At 44.0% G+C, this 24,141-nt stretch overlaps 1 protein-coding gene across 1 annotated transcript in view; it reads left to right on the forward strand.

Annotated features, from left to right (window-relative positions):
* Nucleotides 1–24,141, forward strand: part of TRPC5 (transient receptor potential cation channel subfamily C member 5) — a 185,363-nt gene that overhangs the window by 26,448 nt on the left and 134,774 nt on the right. The window contains exon 2 of the mRNA XM_029585808.1: nucleotides 9,707–10,105. Coding sequence (XP_029441668.1) covers nucleotides 9,728–10,105 — 378 coding nt within the window. The 5' untranslated portion in view covers nucleotides 9,707–9,727. The remainder of the gene's footprint in view (nucleotides 1–9,706; nucleotides 10,106–24,141) is intronic.

Here is a 24,141-nt window from a genome sequence, read left to right on the forward strand (position 1 = left end):
GAACAGGAATTCTGTAAAATGGGTGGAATATAAATTGCTGTAATAATAATAATAATAATAAATAAATACCTGCATGTTATGCGGGTAAATGGCTTTTGGAAATTGCTACAATTCTAGTTGCATTTACAAGTTTGAATCCTTTTGAAAATTCCTCCCTGGCTGCGGAAGTGCTGATTCCTCCCTAGCTCGGCCTGTAGGAAGGCCTCCTCTATCTGCGCCCAGCGTTGGGCTCTACATGTGTAACTGTATGTGCGGATAGGGGGGGCAGATTTCTAAGACCCCCCCCCATGACTTTGCATTGCCCTCGCTATAGGATACTGAGCCAGCTGTGCTCTCTCTTACATCTGTAACTGCTGCATTTCTTTCCAGAGGTTGCTTTCTCACTGGATCGACCTTACCATTGATCGGTTTTTATGTTTTTTTTCCATTTCTGCTTCTCACAGTAGCTGTCACTGCCTTCAGATCCCTCTCACGGGGGAACCCCTGTGCATTTCCCCAGGTTGCCACCTAAGGTTTCTTCCATTTGAGGAAAAGTCTTTTTTTTCTTTTTAATAAGGCCCACAATCTTCTCTTACATTTGAGCCGGGTAAGTGCAGCTCCCGTGGCTCCTAGTGGAGGGGACTGAATATCTTTCTCCAGCCAGCACTGGATACAACTCAGCTTTGTGACGCAAAACTGTAAAAGTGCTACTTCAGCAGGACTAGCACAAGCTGAAAGCTGGGATTTGGACCCAGATCCACCACCCTACGATGGTTTCTTTACCATTGAGTCATTAGAGTGGTTTCCAAGCATTGCTATCTTCAAAAAAAAAAGTTTCAATTGCTTAGACAAAAATCCTTCATGACAGGACGTTCTACTTTGCTTCTAATTCTCTTCAGTGGGCCTATGATTCACTTACAATCCTACAGTTTTAGCTCTACTATTTATTTTTCAAAAATGCACAGCAGTGATGAAAGTATGCCAGTATTAGGGTTAGACGTGCTTGTATAACTCCAAACACAACAAGCCAGTGAAAGTTAATGACATAGTGAGAGCGTCTTGCTCCGGTAATAAGATGCCGTTGGATTTTCAACAATAATTAATGCGCTGAAGAAGCCTTGTCTCCGAAACACTGGCCAACGTCGGCAATGCAAAGAAAAATTTGTGAACTGAAATGGGCATTGTTATGTTTTTTAGATATAGGAAAATTTCATAAAAACATTTTTTGCATTTGAATAAAAGGAAGGTTGGAAGTTTCTATGACTGATGATTGGAATGTGTGTAGCAAGTTCTTAACTTTTTTTTGACTAGTCTTGCTCATATTCTGAGGTCTTTTCCTCTATGTTATGAAGTTGCAAGAGTTGTAAGATCCAATTGTGGCAACTGAAATAATCTAAGTATTTTGTGAAAGTATTTTTTATGTACCACTGAGTATTAGGGTTAGTATAGTGCAGCGCTGGGGTGGACATGAGCATTAGCTTAGAATTAATAGTCAGGCCTAGTCAGTTGTCAGCCTCTTTCCACCTTTGTGCCGGTATGCACTTCTGGATAACATCGTGAAAACAGTTACTTTCCCACAAGGAAAAAAAAAAAGAAATTATGCCTAGTAGCTTCAAAGGACGTTTGGCATGGAACATGGAGCTCTAACAATCACCTGCAGAAAGTGACTTCCTTCAGCCCTCTAACAAGCTAAATCAGTAACTCAAGGACAGTGTATTCTGAAGACTTGCGGAGCTATCGTTCCCTGTTTCCTGCAAGAGAAAACCAGCTACTTGAGCCGGCTCAGCCAAGCAATGGATCAAATAATCTCTACTGCTAATTGGAAAGATTAGTGTGGCCCTTGCAAATAATGTGTGTGTGTTGTGTAAATAAGCTACACACAGAGTACAGCAACATCAGCAATAGCATCAGACTACACCAGTATCCTCTTTCCTTCACTGCTAGCAAAAGTGGGGAAACTGGCTGGCTTGGATGAGAGATAATCCGGTTCATCTGGTAGCTAAGCACAGGAAGACGTTTCTCTGCCGACCTGGCTTACTGTAGGTTTTACGTACATAGAAATGACGGCAGAAAAGGACCATCCAGTCTGCCCAGCAAGTTTATGGTAGTTTCTGTTGAGCCATACAAGTCCCCCATTCTTATCAGTTTCCAGACCGTCAAAGTCAGGGCCCTTGTTGATTGCTGTTAGAGTCCAATTCCCTGTTACCTTCTGCCATAGCAGAGAGCAATGTTGGAGTTGCATCAAGAGTTTCAGGCTTATTGATTAAGGGTAGTAACAGCCGCATCAGCAAGTTACCCCTATGTTCATTTCTCTCAGTCCGTAAAATTCAATGTCCTAGTTATTTGCTGTCAATAATTGCCTTTCCTCCTTTCTCCCTGCCGTTGAAGCAGAGAACAATGATGGAGTTGTGAGTTGTGACTTATTTGTTAAAGGTAGAACCACCACACCAGCAAGTTACCCCCATGTACTCATTTCTTCGTTTCTATCCTCTAGGGATCCACAGTGTTTATCCTATGCCCCTTTGAAATCTTTCACCGTTTTTGTCTTCACCACCACCTCCGGAAGAGCATTCCAGGCATCCACCACCCTCTCCATGAAGAAATATTTCCTGACATTGGTTCTGAGTTGCCCTCCCTGGAGTTTCATTTCGTGATCCCTAGTTCTACTGATTTCTTTCCAATGGAAAAAGTTTGTCGATTGTGCATCATTAAAACCTTTTTTCAAGTATCTGAAGGTCTGTATCATATCTCCCCTGCACCTCCTCCAACCTCTCCTCATAAGTCATTTGATGGAGACCCCCCCCCACACACACACACCCACCATTTTGGTTGCCCTTCTCTGGACCACCTCCATCCTGTCTATGTCCCTTTTGAGATACGGTCTCCAGAACTGAACACAGTACTCCAGGTGAGGCCTCACCAATGACCAGTACAAGGGAATTATCACCTTCTTTGTCTTACTGGTTATTTCTCTCTCTGTGCAGCCCCATATTCTTCTGGCTTTAGCTATTGCTTTGTCACATTGTTTCGCCGTCTTTAGAATACTATACACTATCACCCCAAGGTCCCTCTCTTGCTCCATATACAACAGCCCTTCACCTCCCATCACATACAGCTCTTTTGGATTACCACGCCCCAGATACATGACTCTGTACTTCTTGGCATTGAATCCCAGTTGCCATATCTTTGACCACTCTTCAAGCTTCCTTAAATCACTTCTCATTCTCTCTACTTCTTCCAGCATGTCCACTCTTTTGCAGATTTTAGTATCATCCACAAATAGACAAACTTAACCTTCTATCCCTTTCGCAATGTAGCTCACAAAGATATTGAACAGAACTGGTCCCAACACTGATCCTTGTGGCACTCCTCTTAACACCGGTCTCAGAGTTGGTTCCATTCACCATCAAGCACACTATCTTCTGTCCGATAACCAGTTTGTAATCCAGGCCACCACCTTGGCACACATTCCCAAGCATCTCATTTTATTTACAAGACTCCTATGAGGGACCATATCAAAAGCTTTGCTGAAATCCAAGCAGATCACATCACGTGCTCTTCCTTGAACATAAGAACATGCCATACTGGGTCAGACCAAGGGTCCATCAAGCCCAGCATCCTGTTTCCAACAGTGGCCAATCCGGGCCATAAGAACCTGGCAAGTACCCAAAAACTAAGTCTATTCCATGTTGCCATTGCTAATAATAGCAGTGGCTATTTTCTAAGTCAACTCAGTTAATAGCAGGTAATGGACTTCTCCTCCAAGAACTTATCCAATCCTTTTTTAAACACAGCTATACTAACTGCACTAACCACATCTTCTGGAAACAAATTCCAGAGTTTAATTGTGTGTTCAGTGAAAAAGAACTTTCTCCAATTAGTTTTAAATGTGGCACATGCTAAATTCAAGGAGTGGCCCCTAGTCTTTCTATTATCCGAAAGAGTAAATAACCGATTCACATCTACCCATTCTAGACCTCTCATGATTTTAAACACCTCTATTATATCCCCCCCTCAGCCATCTCTTCTCCAAGCTGAAAAGTCCTAACCTCTTTAGTCTTTCCTCATAGGGGAGCTGTTCCATTCCCCTTATCATTTTGGTAGCCCTTCTCTGTACCTTCTCCATCACAATTATATCTTTTTTGAGATTCGGCAACCAGAATTGTAAACAGTATTCAAGGTGCGGTCTCAACATGGAGCGATACAGAGGCATTATGACATTTTCCGTTTTATTCACCATTCCCTTTCTAATAATTCCCAACAGTCTGTTTGCTTTTTTGAATGCCACAGAACACTGAACCGATGATTTCAATGTGTTATCCACTACAACGCCTAAATCTCTTTCTTGGGATGTAGCACCTAATATGGAACCATTGTGTAACTATAGCATGGGTTCCATATTAGGTGCTACATCCCAAGAAAGAGATTTAGGCGTTGTAGTGGATTCCTCTCATGAGGAAAGAGATTTAGGCGTTGTAGTGGATTCCTCTCATGAGGAACTTTGTCAAACGCCTTCTGAAAATCCAAGTACATGACATCTACCGGTTCATCTTTATCCACATGTTTATTAACTCCTTCAAAAAAGTGAAGCAGATTTGTGAGGCAAGACTTGATCCAGTTCTTTTGTCACCCAATCAAAAATTTCCATCAGATTTGTCTAATAGGACCTTCCCCTAGTGAATCCATGCTGACTGGGGTCCAGGAATCCTCCCGACTGTAGATAGTTCATTATCCTTTCCTTCAGCAAAGTCTCCATAAATTTACCCACCACTGAGATGAGGTTAACCAGCCTGTAGTTTCTGGCCTCCTCTCTTCTCCCACTCCTGTGGAGCGGGATCACCACCGCTCTTCTCCAATCACTCGGCACCACTCCCGTTTCCAGGGATCTATTGAACAGGTCACACAGCAGACCCGCCAGCACATCTCTGAGCTCCTCAGTATCCTGTGATGTATCTCATCTGGCCTCATGGCCTTGTCCACTTTCAATTTTCCTAGCTCTTCCCCTACATTCTCTTCTGTAAACGGAGTTTCATCCATCCCATCTCCACCAATGGTTTTGTCAACCAGCAAAGGTCCTTCTCCAGGGTCTTCTTTAGTGAACACCAAACTGTTTAATATTTCTGCCTTTTCTTTATCTCTCTCCGATCCTTGTCACCTTTCAATTTCACTATACTACTTTGGAGCTTTCTCCTTTCTCTGATGTATCTGAAAAATGTTTTGTCTCCTCTACCTCTTTGGCAATCCTTTCTTCCGCTTGACTGTTAACTTTCTTGATTTCCTTCTTCTTCTCCCCGTTTCAAGCGATATTCTTCCCTGTGTTCCTCATTTTGAGATCCTTTATATTTCTTGAACGCTGATCTTTTTGCTTTTATTTTATCAGCCACTTCCTTTGAGAACCAAATTGGTTTCTTATTTCTCTTACTTTTGTTTACTCTTCTAACATATAGATTTGTTGCCTTTTGTAATTGCTCTTTTTAGTTTGGCCCACTGTTGTTCCACCTCACCCATTTTCTCCCAGTCTTCTAATTCTATATCCAGGTATGTCCTCATTTTGACAAAGTCCGTATTTTTTAAATTGAAAATCCAGGTCTTCGTGTGACTTCTTTGCATCCTATTTGCGATATCAAACCATACCATTTGATGATCACTAGTGCTGAGGTGGGCTCCCACCTGGACATTAGAGATATTTTCCCCGTTAGTGAGCACCAAGTCAAATATTGCATTTTTCCTCATGGGTTCTATTACCTTTTGTTTGAACAGAGCCCCTTGCAGGGCATCCACTATCTCTCTACTACTGTTAGATTCCACAGAAGGGATTCTCCAGTCTACGTCCGGCAGATTAAAATCTCCAACAATCAACACTTCTCCCTTCTTTCCTACCTTATGGATGTCTTCGACCAGATCTCTGTCAAGTTCTTCCGATTGAGTCGGAGGCCTGTAAACCACGCCAGTAAAAAAGGATGCACCATCATCTTTTTTTAGGACGGCCCATAATGCTTTTTCTCTACCCCTCATTCCTTGCAGCTCAATTGCTTGGATATTGTTTTTGACATAAAGAGCTACTCCTTCCCCTTTCCTGTCTTCTCTGTCCTTCCTTAACAAGTTATATTCCGGGATGGCTGCATCCCAATCATGAGACTCTGTGAACCACGTCTCCGTGACAGCAACATTGTCCAAGTCTGCCTCCACCATTAGGGCCTGCAGGTCTGGGATTTTGTTGCCCAAACTATGAGCATTTGTAGTCATCGCTTTCCACTTTCTTTCCCTTGATTTGTTTTGCTTTTTAGACACCTGTTTCACTTTTTTTTGAGCTGATTGATTTTGTTGTTGTCTCCTCCCATATCTTTTATAGCTTTTGTGCTTTGTTTATATACCAGGGTTATAGGTGTAGGGATTTTGTTCATACCCTACTAATGCTTGGACTGGAGTATAGATTTGGTATGGGGGTAGCAGGTTGGTAGCTTATTGGGTTTGCAGTTTCCACTTGTGGCAGCTGGAAATGGTGGTGTCCCCAGGTTTTTTCTAAAGAGGTCACCATTTTGCTCCTCTGGATCCTTTTTACTTTCAAGGAGGCAGCATATCCTGTGCTGTGCTCTCACGTTTCTATGTCTTAAGCTCCCTGGAGACTTGTGGTTTGGATGAGAGTTTCTTTCCACCCTCTCATTCCACTTTTTGTTTTGGAGTGCCAAATCCTTTTGGCCTCAACTAAGCTATTTCGAGTTTTTCTTCTAATCCAAAGGAGGAGGTTTCCTTCCTATCAGAGAAATTTGAGATCACAAGAATCCTGAGAGAATGAGGAAGAAGAAAGGAGAGAAGGAGAGGAGATGGACCACATCCACGGCCCATGAATATCCATTGAAGAGGCAGAAAAAGGGATCGCCCTATATACTACAGAAGGAGGTAGGAGATAAAGAACTTTTAAAAAGTACTCTTTGATACTTCATCTACATTGGGAGGGAAGTACCCTGCTTACCCTAAGATCCAATGGGAAGGAAAAAATCAAGAAATTAAATGAACTACTTAAATTGAATTAACGTCTGACCTTAAGAAAGACTGTAAGAAGTCACAAACCTACTAAAAGCATTGGTTTCATCTTGTAAAATGAAGCACTCAGCTGTAAAGACTTTAAATCATTATCTGCACCTTCTCAGTAGAAGAGAAAAAGTGGAAACCGCCAGTTAACTCTCCTGTGTCTTATCGAGTAGTGACTTCATTATTCTATAATACTGAGATCATCAGTGCTGTGTACAAGTGACTAATTTATGGGGAAAGTAAAGAGCAATGTGAAGGCCTTGAAAGGAACACTCCCCACGCAGGAAACCTTGGAAAAGGTTAATTGAGAGAATAACTACAGTGTCTATCCAAGTAGAGGTATGAGATGTGGCTTCTGGAACAGTTATCCAGGTTCTACCATGACAGCCGGGGGTTACATAATAAACATTATAGTGCCACGGGTTTGTCTCTCCTGTGTCTATATTCCCACACATGCCTCCTGGTAGACACGTTAGTGGCTATAACACTAGTGGAACAAATACATAGTTAGATTTGTGAATCTATTCAGCAACATTCATGGCAAAGGATGACACATGCCAAAGTGATTTTTGTGTTGGTTTTTTTTAAAGAATTGAACTTTACTGTACTGCACGTGCAGTTCTGGATTCTTTGGGCAAGTGCAAACCTGTGAACTACCTGCAACCAAACCTGACCAAAAATAACCAGGCCGGGAGAATCTGGGGCTCCAACTGGAGTTGAGAACAACTCCGTGTTACCAGACTTGTTTCCAGGCCACGTCTTGATCTGACTTTCTATAACCAATCTTTCCATCTTTTCCTCCCTGGTTCTATTAGGGGCTCAGACTGAATACCAACTAGAACTGGTTTGCTTTCTGTTCCTAATTTTAAATATGAATTTTGTTTTTTCATTTCTTAGCAGCTGGTTTATTTATCCTCAGTATGACGAGATAAAACCAAGCGCTGTTACTCCATCAAGACAATAGTTGACATGGAGGTCAGCATTGTACCTGCCCTTTACCCGACCCTAAAAAAATAGATCTCAGCACAGAAGACACAAGTGCACGATGACTCATTCCCCATGTGTCCCACTGATGACCTCAGTCAAGCTGCCAGGGCAGGAAAGGTGCTGAAGACATTTCATGACTTGTGCGGCATCAGATGCCACATTTTATCCTTGTACGATTCCTTATTTTTCCTTTGTCTTAGTTCTGATTTTACTCCTTTCCGCTCAGTCGTTGCTCTCATGGTCAATGGAAGTGGTGTCGGCTTTAATTAAACCACTGCTCCAGCCCATTCTTGGTTTGTCGTAATTTCATCCTTTCTTTGCCTCCGGGTTTTTCTTTCTCTTCTGCATTTCCCAAGGAAGCAGGGATGTGCTCCGGGGTCAGCAGCACTATAGCCAGGCATGTCATGGCCTATTGGGGGTTTTCCTGAATGAGTAATGCTCCTGGAAATCAAACTATCGATAACCATAAATCACCAATGAGAGTTCTGCAAGACAGTCTACGGCCGACAAGGCCCTTAAACAGTCAGTGCAGTGCAGAAGTCCTGTGTTGGATGGAATATTACATCTGCCTTGTGATTCCCTTGATTCCTGTTCTCATTTTCCAATGTTCTGCATTTATTTTAGACTTGACTGTTGGTTGCACTTTCACTTGTGAAATGCAAGGAGGGAGCTTGGCCTAAGAACCAGCACTGCTCCGAGTGAAAACCTGACTAATTGCAAGGAACCTTCTTTTTGATTGACTGAGAAGGCCTCATATATTATGCGCCACACTTACAAAGGCTTTCAGGATTGGAGTCAGGGTAGGAACGGTTTTCTTACCAAGAAGGGGATCGGGATGGGGGGGGGGGGGGGGAGTGCGTGTGTCCGTGTGACACAAGGGAGATATAGTCCACACAGGAGCTAGGCGCGGGAGCGAGCTCTGCGGGTGGGACCCTGCTGGGGAGGTTAAGAGGCAGAGCCCAGCTGGGATGAGGAGCTCTTGACCCTCTCTGGGAAGTGTGAGTTGTGAGTGCCCTGCAAACATAGGCACTCTACTGTGACTTAGTACTAAAGGTTGAAATTGCATAAGAAAAGGCTGGAGTTAGCATGGTTCCTGCTCCAGCCCACAAGATATCGCTCAAGTCATCCTCGCACACCGGTCAGAAGCAGCTTCCAAACAGAAAAACGAATGGGAGGCTGGAATGAGGACAGTGAAAATTTGCTTTACTGAATAAACTTGTTGCACAAATAAACGGTTGGTTTGTTCCACAGGAACTGTATTTCTTTAACCAATCCTTTTTTTTTTTTAAGTGACATTTCTGATGTAGTTACAGCTGTATGAGCTATTATTTTATGTCAGGATCTTCACAGCAACTGTAATCTATTGTTTTATGTCTTCATGGGGTAAATTTCAGTTGCTAAAAGAAAACGTCCTTAAGAGTTTTTCCTTTTGTGAATCTGGAACGAGAGATGATGTGATAGTAGATACATGTTTCCTTCAGGTTTTTCTCCAACTTCATGAGCAGATGACAAGCAAAGATATAACAGTTCAGGCCTCATTAACAGAAGGATCGCCTCTTAGGCACAAAATGGAAGAGGCTGCATTATTGGCTTGAACCATTAGTAATGGGGAATAAAGAGCTCAGGTCAAGGAGAGACGATCAGCTCTAGTATCTTATGGGTTTCTGTTCTTTGTGTGCTGAATTTACGTCTTCTCTCCCCTCCATAGGTTGTAATGCCACTATGAACCATGGCCCAGCTATATTACAAAAAGGTTAGCTACTCGCCGTACAGAGATCGGATCCCGTTGCAGATCGTGAGGGCGGAGGCGGAGCTCTCGCTGGAGGAGAAGGCCTACCTGACCGCCGTGGAGAAGGGCGACTATGCCAGCGTGAAGCACGCCTTGCAGGAGGCCGAGATCTACTACAACATCAACATCAACTGCATGGATCCCCTGGGGCGCAGTGCTCTTCTCATAGCCATAGAGAACGAAAACCTGGAGATCATGGAGCTGCTGCTCAGCCACAGCGTGTACGTGGGCGACGCCCTCCTGTATGCAATCCGCAAGGAGGTGGTGGGCGCCGTGGAGCTGCTTCTGAGCTACAGGAAGTCCAGCGGAGAAAAACAGGTCAGTGAGAATGTCATTGCGTGCAAGCAAATTTATGTTGGTGCCAAAGTAGTCAGCAGTTCATGTCAATCAAAAGCATTCTTTTGGGCTGGCCGGAATTTACGGGCCTAATTTTTAAAGCATTTCAATGCGCACAAATCATGGTTTTATGTACGCAAACGGCCAGGGCTCGGAGCATGTAAAAGTGTGCGTGTAGCCCGGTTACATGCATAAGTTTAAGAGAACTGGCACCAGGTGTTTTGGAGGGAGGGGTGAGGGGTGGAATTGGAACTTAAGAGCAAACTTTTTGATTTTAAAAGCTATGTAGCGGAATTAGAAGAGGTAGAGAGAAGAGCAACAAATATGGTTAAAGGGATGGAACAGCTCCCTTATGAAGAAAAGCTAAACAGGTGATGACTGAGATGGGATACAATATGGGGTAGATTTTAAAAGCCCTACGCTGGCGCGCCTATTTTGCATAGGCCGCCGGCGCGCGCAAGTCCCGGGGTTTGCTAAAATGGGCGGTCCGGGGGCACGTCCGGGGGGGGGGGCGTGTCTGCGGTCCGGGGGCGTGGCCGAGTGCCCCGACACAGCGGCCTGTGTAGGGGCCTGGCCAGCCGGCATGCGCAAGTTATTCCTGCCAGCGGCAGGCGCGCGCAGGCTGCTGATTTTGCGCAGGCTTGCGCGCGCCCCCCCCCCCCCCCGTATTTTAATAGATATGCATGGCTACGCGCGTATCTTTTAAAATCCGGAGTACTTTTGTTCGCGCCGGTTGCGCGAACAAAAGTACATGTGCGTATTTTTTTAAAATCTGCCCCTATAGGTCTACAAGATTATTAGTGGGATGGAACAGGGAATTAGGGATGTGCATTCGTTTAAAACAATATAGACAATCTCAACGACCTTGTCCAAGTCGTTACTTTTGTTTTTGAAATGAGATGAAACGATAGGAAAAAACCCTGAAAGTGTGTTTTTTTTTTCTCCCATTGCTTTTTACGCACGCTACTTGCAAATAGTGCGTTCAGGTACCCAAAACAAACAGTGCAGCCCGGGATCTACGGAAACTTCCCCACCACGGCTCCTGGATGCGGCCATTTCCTCCAAAAAAGTAGTATTTGTACAATAAACCCCGCTCACAGGCTCTGCCCCCCCCACTCCCCAGCCCTTCCGCTTTGTTAAAAAATATCTTCATGGGAGTCGGACCTCCAGGGTCCACTCTAGCCCAACTCCTCGACCCCCCTGGACTCACCAAATTCTTCCTAATGGTGTTATAGGGGCCCAGGCGTGACCCGTCCACTCCTGGACCCAGCAGCCGCCGCTGGCTGCCCTTTGCCTCTGTCATGTGATGGGGGCTACCAGTGCCATTGGGTATCTCCTGTTTCATGATGGGGCAAAGGATGGCTGATGCCATTTTGAAAAATGGCAACCGCTAGGTTCTGGAAAGGAGGGGTCGCTCCTGGGCCTCCACTAGATCTCCAGGGAGAATTTACTGAGTCCAGGGGCATCAGGAGGGTGGGCCGTGGGGATGCTGCTTCCCAGGTGGGTGGTATAAGAACAAGGGGTAGCGGCAGGGCCTGTGACCGGAGGTTTATTTTACAAAATAATTACTTTTTGGGGTTGGCGGGGGAGTGGGTGGGACATCCCTGGAGTGTTCTTTTTGGTTTCAGAAAATAATGCACACAATTTTTTTGAAAAAAAAAGAAACAAAAAAAAAAACCCACCCAAACGAAATGACATAAAAAAACGAAATGACATAAAAAAAACGAAATGCAATTTTTTTGCTGTGCACATCCCTGGTAAATAAAGAACGGTTACTTACCTTTTGAAATAACACTAGGATTAGGGACACTCCTCGAAATGTCTGTATTTCCCTTGCCTTGGGGGTGGCTGCGCCAGGGGGTGTCACGATGGATTAATCAGCATGGATAGGCTGGGTAGCAGTTGCTGGAGATGGGGCAGAGGAAGAAGGGCTGAGCGGAAAGGAAAGAGGACATTTCTCAAAAGAAGAAGAGCAGAAATGGTTGTGATTCATCCTGGGTCACTCTGGCAGGCCATTTTGTGCTCTGAGAAGCCTGGTGATGCATGGGTACCTGCTCCTGGCTGCAGGCGTAAGTGCAGACTTATGTTTCAGCTGGAATGTAAATGTCAGTTCCCTGAAGGTAGGGGGAAAATTACTGTCCCCGCCACACTTGGGTAATTATTGCTTTTTCTCAGTTAGGTTTTTTTTTTTAACTCTCTCCCTTCACTGATGAGGCAGAGCCAAAACTACCGGCAGGGACGTTGACACAGCCCTAAGGCCAACGTTATTTCATTGAAGATGAGCGTTAGCAAAAGAGAAATATTCCTGCAGGTGTGCAGAGGGTGGTAAAGTGCAATGAGAGCATTTCTGAGCCACTGAACGTTAAGGGTCTAGGAATCAAGGCTAGAACATGGAATGGGCCGAGGAAGAAGTTGCTATTCAACACGTGATAGTACTTGGATTGATTACTTTCCAATCAATAGCATAAGAATCTTTCAGTGACTTTAAATTAACAAGGGGTGGCATGTATATTTCATGAGGAGGCATCAAGCAAAAAAAAAAAACAACAAAAAACTTGTGTTTTTCATACTTGGCCGGTGCTCGCTGTTTTTGCTGCCCTGCGCGTGCACGCACGCACACACACACACACACACACATATATACACACACACACTCACACATACACTCACACACACACTCCCACACTCACACACACACACATGCACACACACACACACACACACACACACTTCATTCAATCTCTGTCTCCTACCTGCCAAAAAAAAAAAAGCTCAGCTCCTTCCAGCAACCTAAACTTTAAAAACTGTCACCCTCTACTCTCGGGTCTTCACCCCCTCCCCTGGAACCCATTGCTGGTGCGAGAGTATGAGGGGCCCTAAGCAAATCTTATACCCTTGCACCCCACCTCCTGCTCTCTCCATGTACACAGCTAATAATTATGCATTCATTATTCAGGTTTTACACGAAAAAGAATATTAAAGGTACAGTCTTCTGAGGTAAAAAAAATATAACATGTATTTGCATGCATTTCTTTGGTGCCAACCAGAAAAACCCTATAAAAAAGAGACTTGGAAGCCATATGGCATTAGGGCTACTGTAATGTGTGTTAGGTGTGGGCTTGACCCTCAGAAAGCCATGAGTAAGTTATAATAAAAAATCCAAAAAGAGCCCCAATAAACTCAGCAATCTGAGGTAACTGTACAAAAACCAAAAACAATGTTCCTCAGTATAATATCTTTTCCGTTAAATTAGCTATTTATGTAGGACCTTCATGGGAACAACTTTGAAAAACCAGACAAGTCGTATGACCTTCTGGTGTACTTTTATTTAATTTATTCATTCATTAATATGTTTTCATTTTTTTGTCTTTTTTCTCAATTTCTTATACTGAGGAACATTGTGGTGTGATTTTTTTGGTTTTAAATTATAATTGAAATATAATACACCTACCACACCAAAACAGCACTAACTGCCAGAACTTAAAAAAATAACAACCCCTACCTATGGAAAGGCAGCACTGCAAATATTGCACCAGGCCCTAGAGCATTGATACACCTCCTATTAAGAAACCAAGCTGCTATAGATTCCTACATGCTAGCAAAATACCTCTCCTTGGTCACACATGCAGACCCTCAGACTAAAAAGACCGTAACATACAAATGGAAACATGCAGGCAAAAACTGAATAGGAAAACCGCAACAAGCCAGAGTCTCTGTATGCAGTGCAACCTGGAAAAACAGAAACCACCACCAATCCTCAGACGTTAAACAATAAAATCAAGAAATCTAATATGAATCCAAATAGTGTAAACATACTAATAAAAATGTTTCAAAACAGCTGGTGAATGGAAGATCCAATAATTAAAAACTCATAAACAATTTGTTTGAAATTTCTCAAACACCAATAAAATATTTCAAAACAGCATCCAAAAGTTAAAACTAATGAGGATAAAATAATTCCCACGCTCCATACCTGGAACCTTTTGATTTCCAGTCACTCTGAGAGTATAGTGGATTAGTGAGAGAAGGATATATATAAACTTTCTCCTCTCTCTTAGATATATATATCTATGCACACACACATACATACGCACACATGCTCCCTCTTAAATACACATGCACATTTCCTCTCTCTCACACACATTCTCACATGTGCTCCTTCCTACATATACATGTTCACACACATGTTCCCTCTTATACACACACACGCACACTCATACAAGATCCCTCTCTTTCTCACATATACATGCTCAGACACACACTTAGAGAACACTCTGTCTTTCCTGATATAAACTGAAGGATTTACTGCTCAAAAAGAAGTTACTATTATTTAGACCTCTTATTCCATCATCCCTAGAGCTCACATCTGTCTCAGTGCTCTCTCTCTCACTCTCTCTCACACACACACACACACACACACACACACACATGCCTCCGCTCACACGCACATGCTCAGACACCCACACCCACTCCGCTTCTGCTCAGAGACCCTCACCCACACATGCTCAGACACACAAATGCTTACGTCAAGGCCTCTCCCAGCAGCCTCTGGCCCTCCACTTCTGCTGCAGGTTGGGAACTGCCTCATGGCTTTCTTTCCTTCTGGTTGCCTAGAACATCATCCCTAGAGCTTGCATCTGTCTCAGTGCTCCCTCACACACATGCTCAGACACCCACACACACTGTGCTTCTGCTCGTCACACACACACACACATACATACTCAGACACACACACATGCATACACCAAGGCCTTTCCCAGCAGCCCCAGCCCTCCACTTCTTCTGTGTCTTCTGGTCACCTGGGAACCCCATGGTCCTGCAGGCTGCAGCTCCTGGTCACGTGGCCCTACAGCTCCTCATCTTTACCGTGTGGCACGTTGGAAACCACCGTGTGGCTGGTGGCTCTGTAACTCTTACCTTTGCTGTGCAGTGGATTGTGAGCCACCACATGGCCCTAGGGCTCCTCCTTCGCCGGGTGGCCCTGCAGCTCTTCATCTTCATCACATGGCGATTAGGGAAACAGTCCTCAGGCCGCCACCCCTTCCAGGCCACCACCCTGTGCAAGTGCATGGCTTGCACAGTGGGTGGCGCTGGCCCTGTTGTTGGATAGATTCTCTTCATAAATTTTGAGGACAACGTGAAACACCAAAGACCCTCTTGTCGTTTTTTTTTTTAAATCCCCAGATTACCCTCCTTCCTATATCTCCCTCCCCAGATGGCACGCCTGGGCACGACAGGTTCCCTTGATTACCATGGGCTAAGAAATGTCTCCTGGCTGGTCTTCTAGCCAGTAATGACAATTATCTTCCTTCATGTTGCCTCTGTTGTGTGCACAAGTGTCACTTGACTCCCCAAACTCTTTACTATCATCTTAGTCCACAAGCCTGCCCCTTAAAAAATGCAGAGGTAATGGAGAAGCTAAGGGTGACTTATCCAGTTTGATGGCTGTATTTTACCTCCAAAGTTCATCGAAATGGCGCATGGGTAATGTCAAACACCCCAAATTCCCAGCACCTTCAGTAGCATCAAACCGTTCTTAATAAAGCTTGTTTGTTTTCAGACTAAGAGGCCTATGCTATAAAACTCACAATAAAAAAAAGTTTAGTGTGCCGTGCCCTCACAAAATAATTTAACATGCACATTACAATGCTGCTTAATGAGTATTCGCATAGTAAAAAAAAGTCCTTAATAGTGTGGAAACGCCAGTTCTGTGCATTGGCTAAATAATGTAAACACGTTACTTAGCAAGGGAAAGTTAAATAGTAGGAGTTTGCTAAACTGAGCATGCTCAGTTCTCTTTTCCCCTTGAGCATGCTCAGTTCTCTTTTCCCCATGGCTCCTCCTGCTTGCTTCCAAAGGGGTAGATATTCAAAGATATCCGGTTAAGTACGTTAGCTGGATAAGATTTATTCCATGCATTAGAAAAGGTGGAAGGAAGGTGAAATGACTAGCGACATGGTTAAAAGGTGAGGTAAGAGAGGCCATAATCGCTAAAAGAACTTCTTTCAGGAAATGGAAAAGGGATCCGAATAAAGGAAACAGGAGATATCATAAGCACGGGCAAGTCAGATGCAAAGCACTGATAATGAAGGCAAAGAATTTGAAAAGAAGCTTTGCCGTGAAAGCATAAGCTCATAATAAAAACATTTTCAGGTACATTTCAAGGTAAAAATCCCGTGAGGAGTCAGTTGGACCACTAGATGATCAAGGGGCGTAAAAGGTGGACTGAGTGGTAGGTTATGTGTCACAGAATACACAACACACTTATTCACAAGTATAGAAGTTTACTTATAAGTCTCGGAATAAGCAATAAAAGCATACAAGTTTAGAGTTCTTAAAGAATACTCACAAAAATACTTCCCCTTACAGTTTCCAATGTAAGTCCTACATATCTTTGGCAATACAGAAATACAGCACTGGGAAGCCAGCATCCGTTCATCAGGCACTTCGGAGCTGTTCTTGCTCTGATTTCAAACTGCTTGTCTCATGTTGCTCTTTTTAAGTTAATTCTTCTGATCTTTGCACTAGTTTCTTCTCTGGGCTATTATTAAATCAGCAAACATTTAGGTGTGGCTAAGTTACTGCTGTTCTATTTTCCTCTGATACCTGCACAGTTAGCCTCTTGAGTAACTGATCTTTAATGTATCTGATCTCATGACTTGTTTTTTGTTACAAGCAGGCTAAGAAAAATGGAATATTTATTCTCAGAACATATAGGCCTTATATCAAATAATTATACTAGTAATATTAGTGTTTCTCTGCTTCACTAATTTCCATCGCAGTACAAAATTCTTCATGTAAGCTAAATAGCTCCCTAAAATAATTTCTCACATTCCCCCTGTCAGTGCTTGGAGCAGAGTAATCATTAATATTAGTTGTTCATATGTACTTCTACCTTACACAGAGGCAGGATAAGCACACGAGTCATAACAGCTTTCACAGAGCAACATGAGACAAACAGTCGGGGCTCCCCTAGGGCTTGGCGTGTGCAAGGTGTACACCCCCTTGCGTGCACCGACCCAGGATTTTATAACGCGCGAGGCTGCGCGCGCATGTTATAAAATCGGGCGTAGATTTGTGCGCGCCAGGTTGCACGCACGAATCTACACCCGCGCGTAGTTACTAAAATCTAGCCCTATATGTCTATTTTTTTTTTAACTTTAAAACATTTCTATCCTGCACGCTCACAAGACGGCGCGCAGCGGTTTACAATTAAAAGGGCCACACGCATAATTTGGAAAACAACGCGTATGTAAATCAAATGAATAACCTTGACGACACCGGAGAGGTGGGACCCTTGGGATGAGGAGGAACGGGAAGGAGCTCTGATAATTCATACAACGATACTGGGTGGTTTTTGAAAGTGAAGTCCATCGTGGAAGAGCTGCCTTTCAATATATCAGACTTATCAGTGGTGGGTGACCCCCTCCTCTTCCAAGCATTTCACCAGAAGCCTGACTAAGCAGGTGTGGCTCAGCAGGGCTGCTGCTTTTAACTCCTAGTGGCATAGCCTCCAAAATTCCCTGCACCGCCCTTTTATATTTCGCTGCCATGCTGAGCCTTCAAGAGTCCATGTGGCAGGCCCTGCATCTATCAAAGCTTGGGGGTTCCTTGGAGCATCTGCTGCGGCACGCCTGCTTCAGTGACAGAAACGTGACAGAATCGTGCCCAAGACTAGCAGGCCCTGCATCTATCAAAGCTTGGGGGTTCCTTGGAGCATCTGCTGCGGCACGCCTGCTTCAGTGACAGAAACGTGACAGAATCGTGCCCAAGACTAGCAGGCCCTGCATCTATCAAAGCTTGGGGGTTCCTTGGAGCATCTGCTGCGGCACGCCTGCTTCAGTGACAGAAACGTGACAGAATCGTGCCCAAGACTAGCAGGCCCTGCATCTATCAAAGCTTGGGGGTTCCTTGGAGCATCTGCTGCGGCACGCCTGCTTCAGTGACAGAAACGTGACAGAATCGTGCCCAAGACTAGCAGGCCCAGATCTCCAGTCTGAGGGTCCGCCTTTTCTTTGCCTTTCTTCGTGTCTGGTCTGGTTTGAGTGAGACTGTCTAGGAACATGTTAATACTGTACGTCACAACTTTGATCAAAGCCTTACTGTACGTTTGAGAAAAGCCTTTGATTAGTCAAGTCCAGTTTGTTCATTATTAATTATGTGCACAGCCAGCTTTGACTGCTTTTGTAACAGTCAAACATACAAGCCTAGCAAATATGACCGGGTTTTATATTTTAACTCCTCAGATCACTTAGGGTGAAAAAGAAAAACCCAAAGGTCAGAGTTCAGGATATATTTTAAGCATCTGGATGCCAAAGCTTGGGAGAGTTAGAGGTGTGGCTCTACAATTTGACGCTATCAGCTTATTTTCAAAACGGGACCTATCTAAATTGCCAGCTCTTCACTGCACTGGGCATTCACAAGTCTAACTGGGCCCCCCATTTAGGCATCCAGTCCAGTAACCGGGGGTGTTTTAGATGTCTCGCCCTGACTGTCTCCAGGTTAGTTGCGTGGAGCCCACTTAAATCCTACGACTGCAGTGCTAGTCTCTGAAGATTTAGCCCTAATGGCCCAGACCGTCTCTTAAAAATCAACCTCACAGGGATCGTTCCTGAGAGACGTGGAGAGGCAAACGGTAGCCACTGAGTGACCAGTCAGTACTGGCAGCTAGTCGTGTGTGAATGTTTTTCTACCACAAGTAAAGAGCGGGGGTTTCTGTTCTTTACCACCGCTCATTAACGCAGCGCTGTACAGATACATAAAAGAGAGCGCTTACAATCTAGTCGAGACGCACAGACAAGACAAATAATTACTAGTAATTACCTATTTAATGTCCAGATCAGGATGGACATTAAATCCAAGGGCTTTAAGTGGCTCTTGAACATGGCCTGTGATAGAGCAAGGGGCACCAACTCAGGAAGGCCATTCCAGGCAATGCCTTCCTGAGTTGGCGCAGAGTCTGGAATTAGCCACAGAGGAGACAGGGTGCAGAGAGGAGCGGGAAACAGTAGCCCCCTGATCGGAGGTCATGAGGAGGGATATAAGGCACTACCGGTAAAAAAAAAACAAAACCTCACTTTGCACCTCTGTTTTCCACCCATACCTACAACAGCAAACTACAATTCTACACAAAGCACCCACTTTGTTAGAGAAACACGGTATCTATCTAGACAGGAAAAAAAAGATCCAGGCAATAACCATCTTTCTTAGAAACATCATACGACTTTACTCATTAGACCACAAAATGGGGGAGAGGATACATACATGAGGAGATCAGAGGTAATTATAAAAAAAAATAGCTAAGAAATGACTTAGAATATGCAAGTTAGCTTAAGCTAACATAGGATGAATTAACCTGGATTTAGCTACTAGACAGTAGTACTCTCTGAATCTACAAAACTCTTGTTGTTCTGGATGAAAAAAACCATAATTATCTCTGTTGTATGTAACTATGCAACTGGATGGGAACCTTAGAAAAAAGGTTGCACCTATAGCTAGAGTCTCTTGCCGTAAGGCCAGAAAACCTTTTCTTCTTTCCTGTGTAGATTTAGGGGGTCATTCTCTAACGCTGTGGCCCGCGAAAAGTCCCTTTTCGTGTGTGATAGCTAGCTCGGGGTGGAGTCGGGGTGGCACCGGGGGCCGATGCTGCGGACACATCGCTGGCGGCGAAAGGTAAGATTCCTTATCGCCGCCAGTTTTCGCACCAAATTACTACACCTTTTATGGTGTAGTTATTCGGCGCGAAAGCCGGCAGCGATCGCACCGCAGAGGTGCGATCCCTGCCGGCTATCGCTGGACCGCCCCCCGCTTTGGGCCCCCGTTATCGCCGGATTCTCTAAGGTCTGCAACCTTAGAGAATCCAGGCCTTAGGTCAGGAAACATCCTGATTTTATGACCCAGAAACATGATGTTGGATTTTTTGAAGTAACCTTTCATTACCATACTTAGATCTTTTTCGGTGTACAAGGATATCAATAAAGTGGCTCTCTCGGATATTTCATAAGCTGAAGGTTCTAACATCGCTGTTAGATTTCCCATATCAACAGAAATAAGTTGAGATTGCAAATTTAAGCGAGTAGGCAGAAAATATACCTTATCCAGTGGGGGAGCAGATTCATTTGTGAAATCAAGAACTTCAAAGAAATATCTTCTGAGGGTAACTCATGGAATTTCTCCCACCACTCTTGGAAAATGTATAACTCGCAAATTTAAGTGTCTTAACGCATTCTCAATAAGGTCCACTCTTCTCTTCATAGCTCCACAAGCTTGAATAATAACCGATTGAATTTCCTTCACATGATGTAATTCTGTTTCCATAGCCTTAAACTTTCCCAGAGTTTCTTGTTGATGTACTTCATTATTCTTTGAAATAATTTCCATTTGTTGAGTTATCCCATTTATTTTCTTTAAACATTCAGAAAACAGTTTTATCATAGAGGATGTAAGATCCCATAAGGAGTCCAGGGTGACTACCACTGGTTTCTGAACCAAAGCTGACAAGTCTTGGCTCAACTGGGATCTAGGAAGAGGCCTCTCTCCGTCCACATTCAGGCCCTCCACTCCCAGCCCTCCGCCAGCTTCTTCGCTGGCTTCCAACGGGCTAAACAAGGGTGAATCGCTTGACGCTGGTCCCTCAACCTCCGTATCCTGAGGTCTAACTTTGTGATTCAGGGCAGGCATGGCGACATGTTTCCCCGCGTTTCCAGCAACAGTCTTTCACCCATGGGAATCGGCGAGAACTCCGAAGTAGAGGGGGGTTCTCCTCTGCCCTCCTCGACAGCTGAAACGCCTGTCCCTCCATGCAATGTCGCTCCGTTGCACTGGAAGATTGTTTTCTGCCCCGGGGGTGGAATAGAGCTCGAGGGATAAACTCTTACTCTTCCCTTCCTTTTCGGAGGCATTCAAAATTTTAAAGGTAACAAGTTTAGGAAAACTTTCTAATGAGGCATCCAGCACTCCGGTTAAGCTGCCATCTTGACTCCTCCCCCCTTTGATTATGATTTTTCTGATCCTATTTTTGTATTTCTCAGTACTGGCTTGGATTCTTAGTTTCAGACTAAGTACATTTGAACACCATTCTTGGACACTGTCAGGCCGATACAGTACAGTGCGCTCCAGCACATTTTACTTTCAGAAATTAGCGCCTACCCAAAGGTAGGCATTAATTTCTGCCGGCACCAGGAAAGTGTACAGAAAAGGGTGCTTTTCTGTACACCCTCCGACTTAATATCATGGCGATATTAAGTCGGAGGTCCCAAAAGTAAAAAATAATTCAAAATAAATTTAAAATAAAATTCAAAATCAGCCCCACTGCTTGCGGGTTGAAAACCAGATGCTCAATTTTGCCGGCGTCCGGTTTCCGAACCTATGGCTCTCAGCGGGTTTGAGAACCGACGCCGGCAAAATTGAGCGTCGGCTGTCAAACTCGCTGACAGCCGCCATTCCTGTCAAAAATACTGAATTGCATGCACAGGAGAGCGGGCGCTAGCCCGCTCTCTCGCGACTTTTACTGTATCAGCCTGCTAGGTTGTTTGTTACCCAAGGGCATTGCTAGGTACTTAAAAGATCCGGAGCATGGGCCCATAGGTCCTTTATTCCTCCCCAGGGTTGCCTACTTTTCCAAAAGTGAGGACTGGACACTTGAGGACTTGGGAGAGAAGAGACATCTGACCCAACCCTCACTTGCATTCATTTGCATAAATATGCCACTACTACCCCTGAACCTGCCTTCTCTTTCTCATTCACCTGTTCTTTCTATTCTACATCCCCAGGATTCATTGCATATGTGACAAATTAAAGGCAGCACTATAAACCTCTACAGTACTGTAACCCGAAGGCTGAATGTAAATGGCTATTTGATTTGCTGTGTTGTATCTGGGTCCCTCAACCAGCTGAGTACAATGGACAATCTATGAGTGAATCAACAGATCCAACAGAGCTATTAATGATGAGTGATTCACTCATGAATCTATTTGAAACACCATAAGAATGACGGAGCATAATCTGCATAGATGCATACATTCCATTAATTGTGTGTGCACATGTGTATAGGGGTGCACTGCTCTATTTTCCAAATTTTATGAAAATATTATGAGTGCATCAATCAATCACACCTTCACTGATCTCTTCTCAGAGTGTACTCAGCTGGTTGAGGGACCCAGGTACAACACAGCGTATCATACAGCCATTTACATTCAGCCTTCAGGTTACAGCACTGTAGAGGTTTATAAATTGTGCTGCCCGCATAGTTTGATGCGGGCAACAAATTGGCAATGAATCCACTGAACAAAAGTGACTTACAATTACAATATGGTAAACCTTCCATACCAATATACCACTAACTGCCAGCACTCAAATAGTACCACCCTACCTATGAAAAGGCAACACGGCAAATATTATATTAGACCCTACAACACCAATACACCTCCTATCAGGAAAATAGAACAAGCCAAGATGCTATAGGTGTCTACATAGAAACTACATATTAGCAAAATACCTTGTCTTGGTCACATATGCAGAACACAGACAAACCCTCACCAAACACAGACTAAAGAGACCATAAAATATAAAGAAAAACATGCAGATAAACTCAACTTGAAACCATCACAAGCCAGACGCTATATTCAATGCAAACATGGAAAAACACAAACATCATCATCTCACATAAAACATAAAAAATAAAACCAAGAAATATAAAACATCATAATAATAAAACTATTCTCAGAGAAAAAATAAACATTTCAAAATAGCTGGCAAAAAGAATAACCAATAGGCGGGAGGTCCCCAAGATGGCGGCGTGACCAGACGTCTTTTTGCTGACATGCCTCCCAAACGGAAGGGTAAAGTTCAGGTCTACCCCCGGACACGATATTACCTCAAGGGCAGCGGTCGATAACATCCTACTCGTCTGGATCGGTGGATGAGAGGGGAGACCTGTCCCCGCTGCGATGACTGGCGAGGGAGCACCGGAATCGCTTGGGGAGATCACTCTGAGTCCCCTGGTTTGTCGATTGCCGCCAGCTCCAGTGCCTGCTGAGCCTCTCCTCGGGACTTCTGCACAGATTGATGACATCATTCATGTGTTGGTAGGGAAGGGGGGGGGGCCGGAGCGGAAGTTCCCACAGCTTTCCTCCAGCTTGCTGGAGTCAGCGTTGCTGGCGGAGGCTGTAGCTTCTGCGCTCCCTATGTCACCAGTGGAATCACAGGAGGAACGGGAGAGAATTAGAGCTGTCTCAGCAGTGGGTCTCTCTGGAGCAGTTTGTCCTGGCGTTGGGGGGTGAGTTTTTTCAACCTCCTCCTATACCAGCGGTGGTAACATCCGAGGCACTATGGGATCCAGTGGCAAGTTTTGGAAGTTTGGTGAAGGAGTGCCAAAACAGGATTGAGACTCTGACCACCAATGTGAACTCTATTAATATTAATCTCGGAGGTCAAATTCAAGATCTTAGAGTACGCGTGGAATCTTCGGAGCAAGCTACACTCCAAACTCAAGCTTGCAATTCTAAATTAGTCAAGGACTTCGGGAATTCCTCTCGTAGGTTGGAAATATTAGAAAATTATGTTAGGCATTTAAACTTAATGCTTTTTACATTTTCCTAGAGTGTTGGGAGAGGATGTATACAGTTTTTTTCATGAAAACTTGAAATGTGAATTAGAGAAGACTCCTCTAATAAATCGTTTTTACTATCTAGTGCTAATAATCAGAATTTTCCTAAAGGGGGTTATACGGAAGCCTTAGCTAATTTGACTCAGTTTTTGGAAGATTCAAATGCCGAGGTTATTGATAGATCAACTCTCCTTGTGTCATTTGTGGTGGAACAGATAAGGAGACGAGATTTTTTTATCGTGAGATCTCAGGTTATAACGTTGGGGTATACATTTACTTTGAGATATCCATGTAGATGTGTTATTAGAGGTAAAACTGAATGTTTTGTCTTCTTTCTACCTGAACAACTAAAATCCTTTATAAATGCCAGGAGTACAAGTTCAACACAGCCTGGCCAATAATAGATTCCTAG

The sequence above is a fragment of the Rhinatrema bivittatum genome, unplaced genomic scaffold, assembly GCF_901001135.1.
Source record: "Rhinatrema bivittatum unplaced genomic scaffold, aRhiBiv1.1, whole genome shotgun sequence".
In the NCBI taxonomy this organism is placed as follows: Eukaryota; Metazoa; Chordata; class Amphibia; order Gymnophiona; family Rhinatrematidae; genus Rhinatrema; species Rhinatrema bivittatum.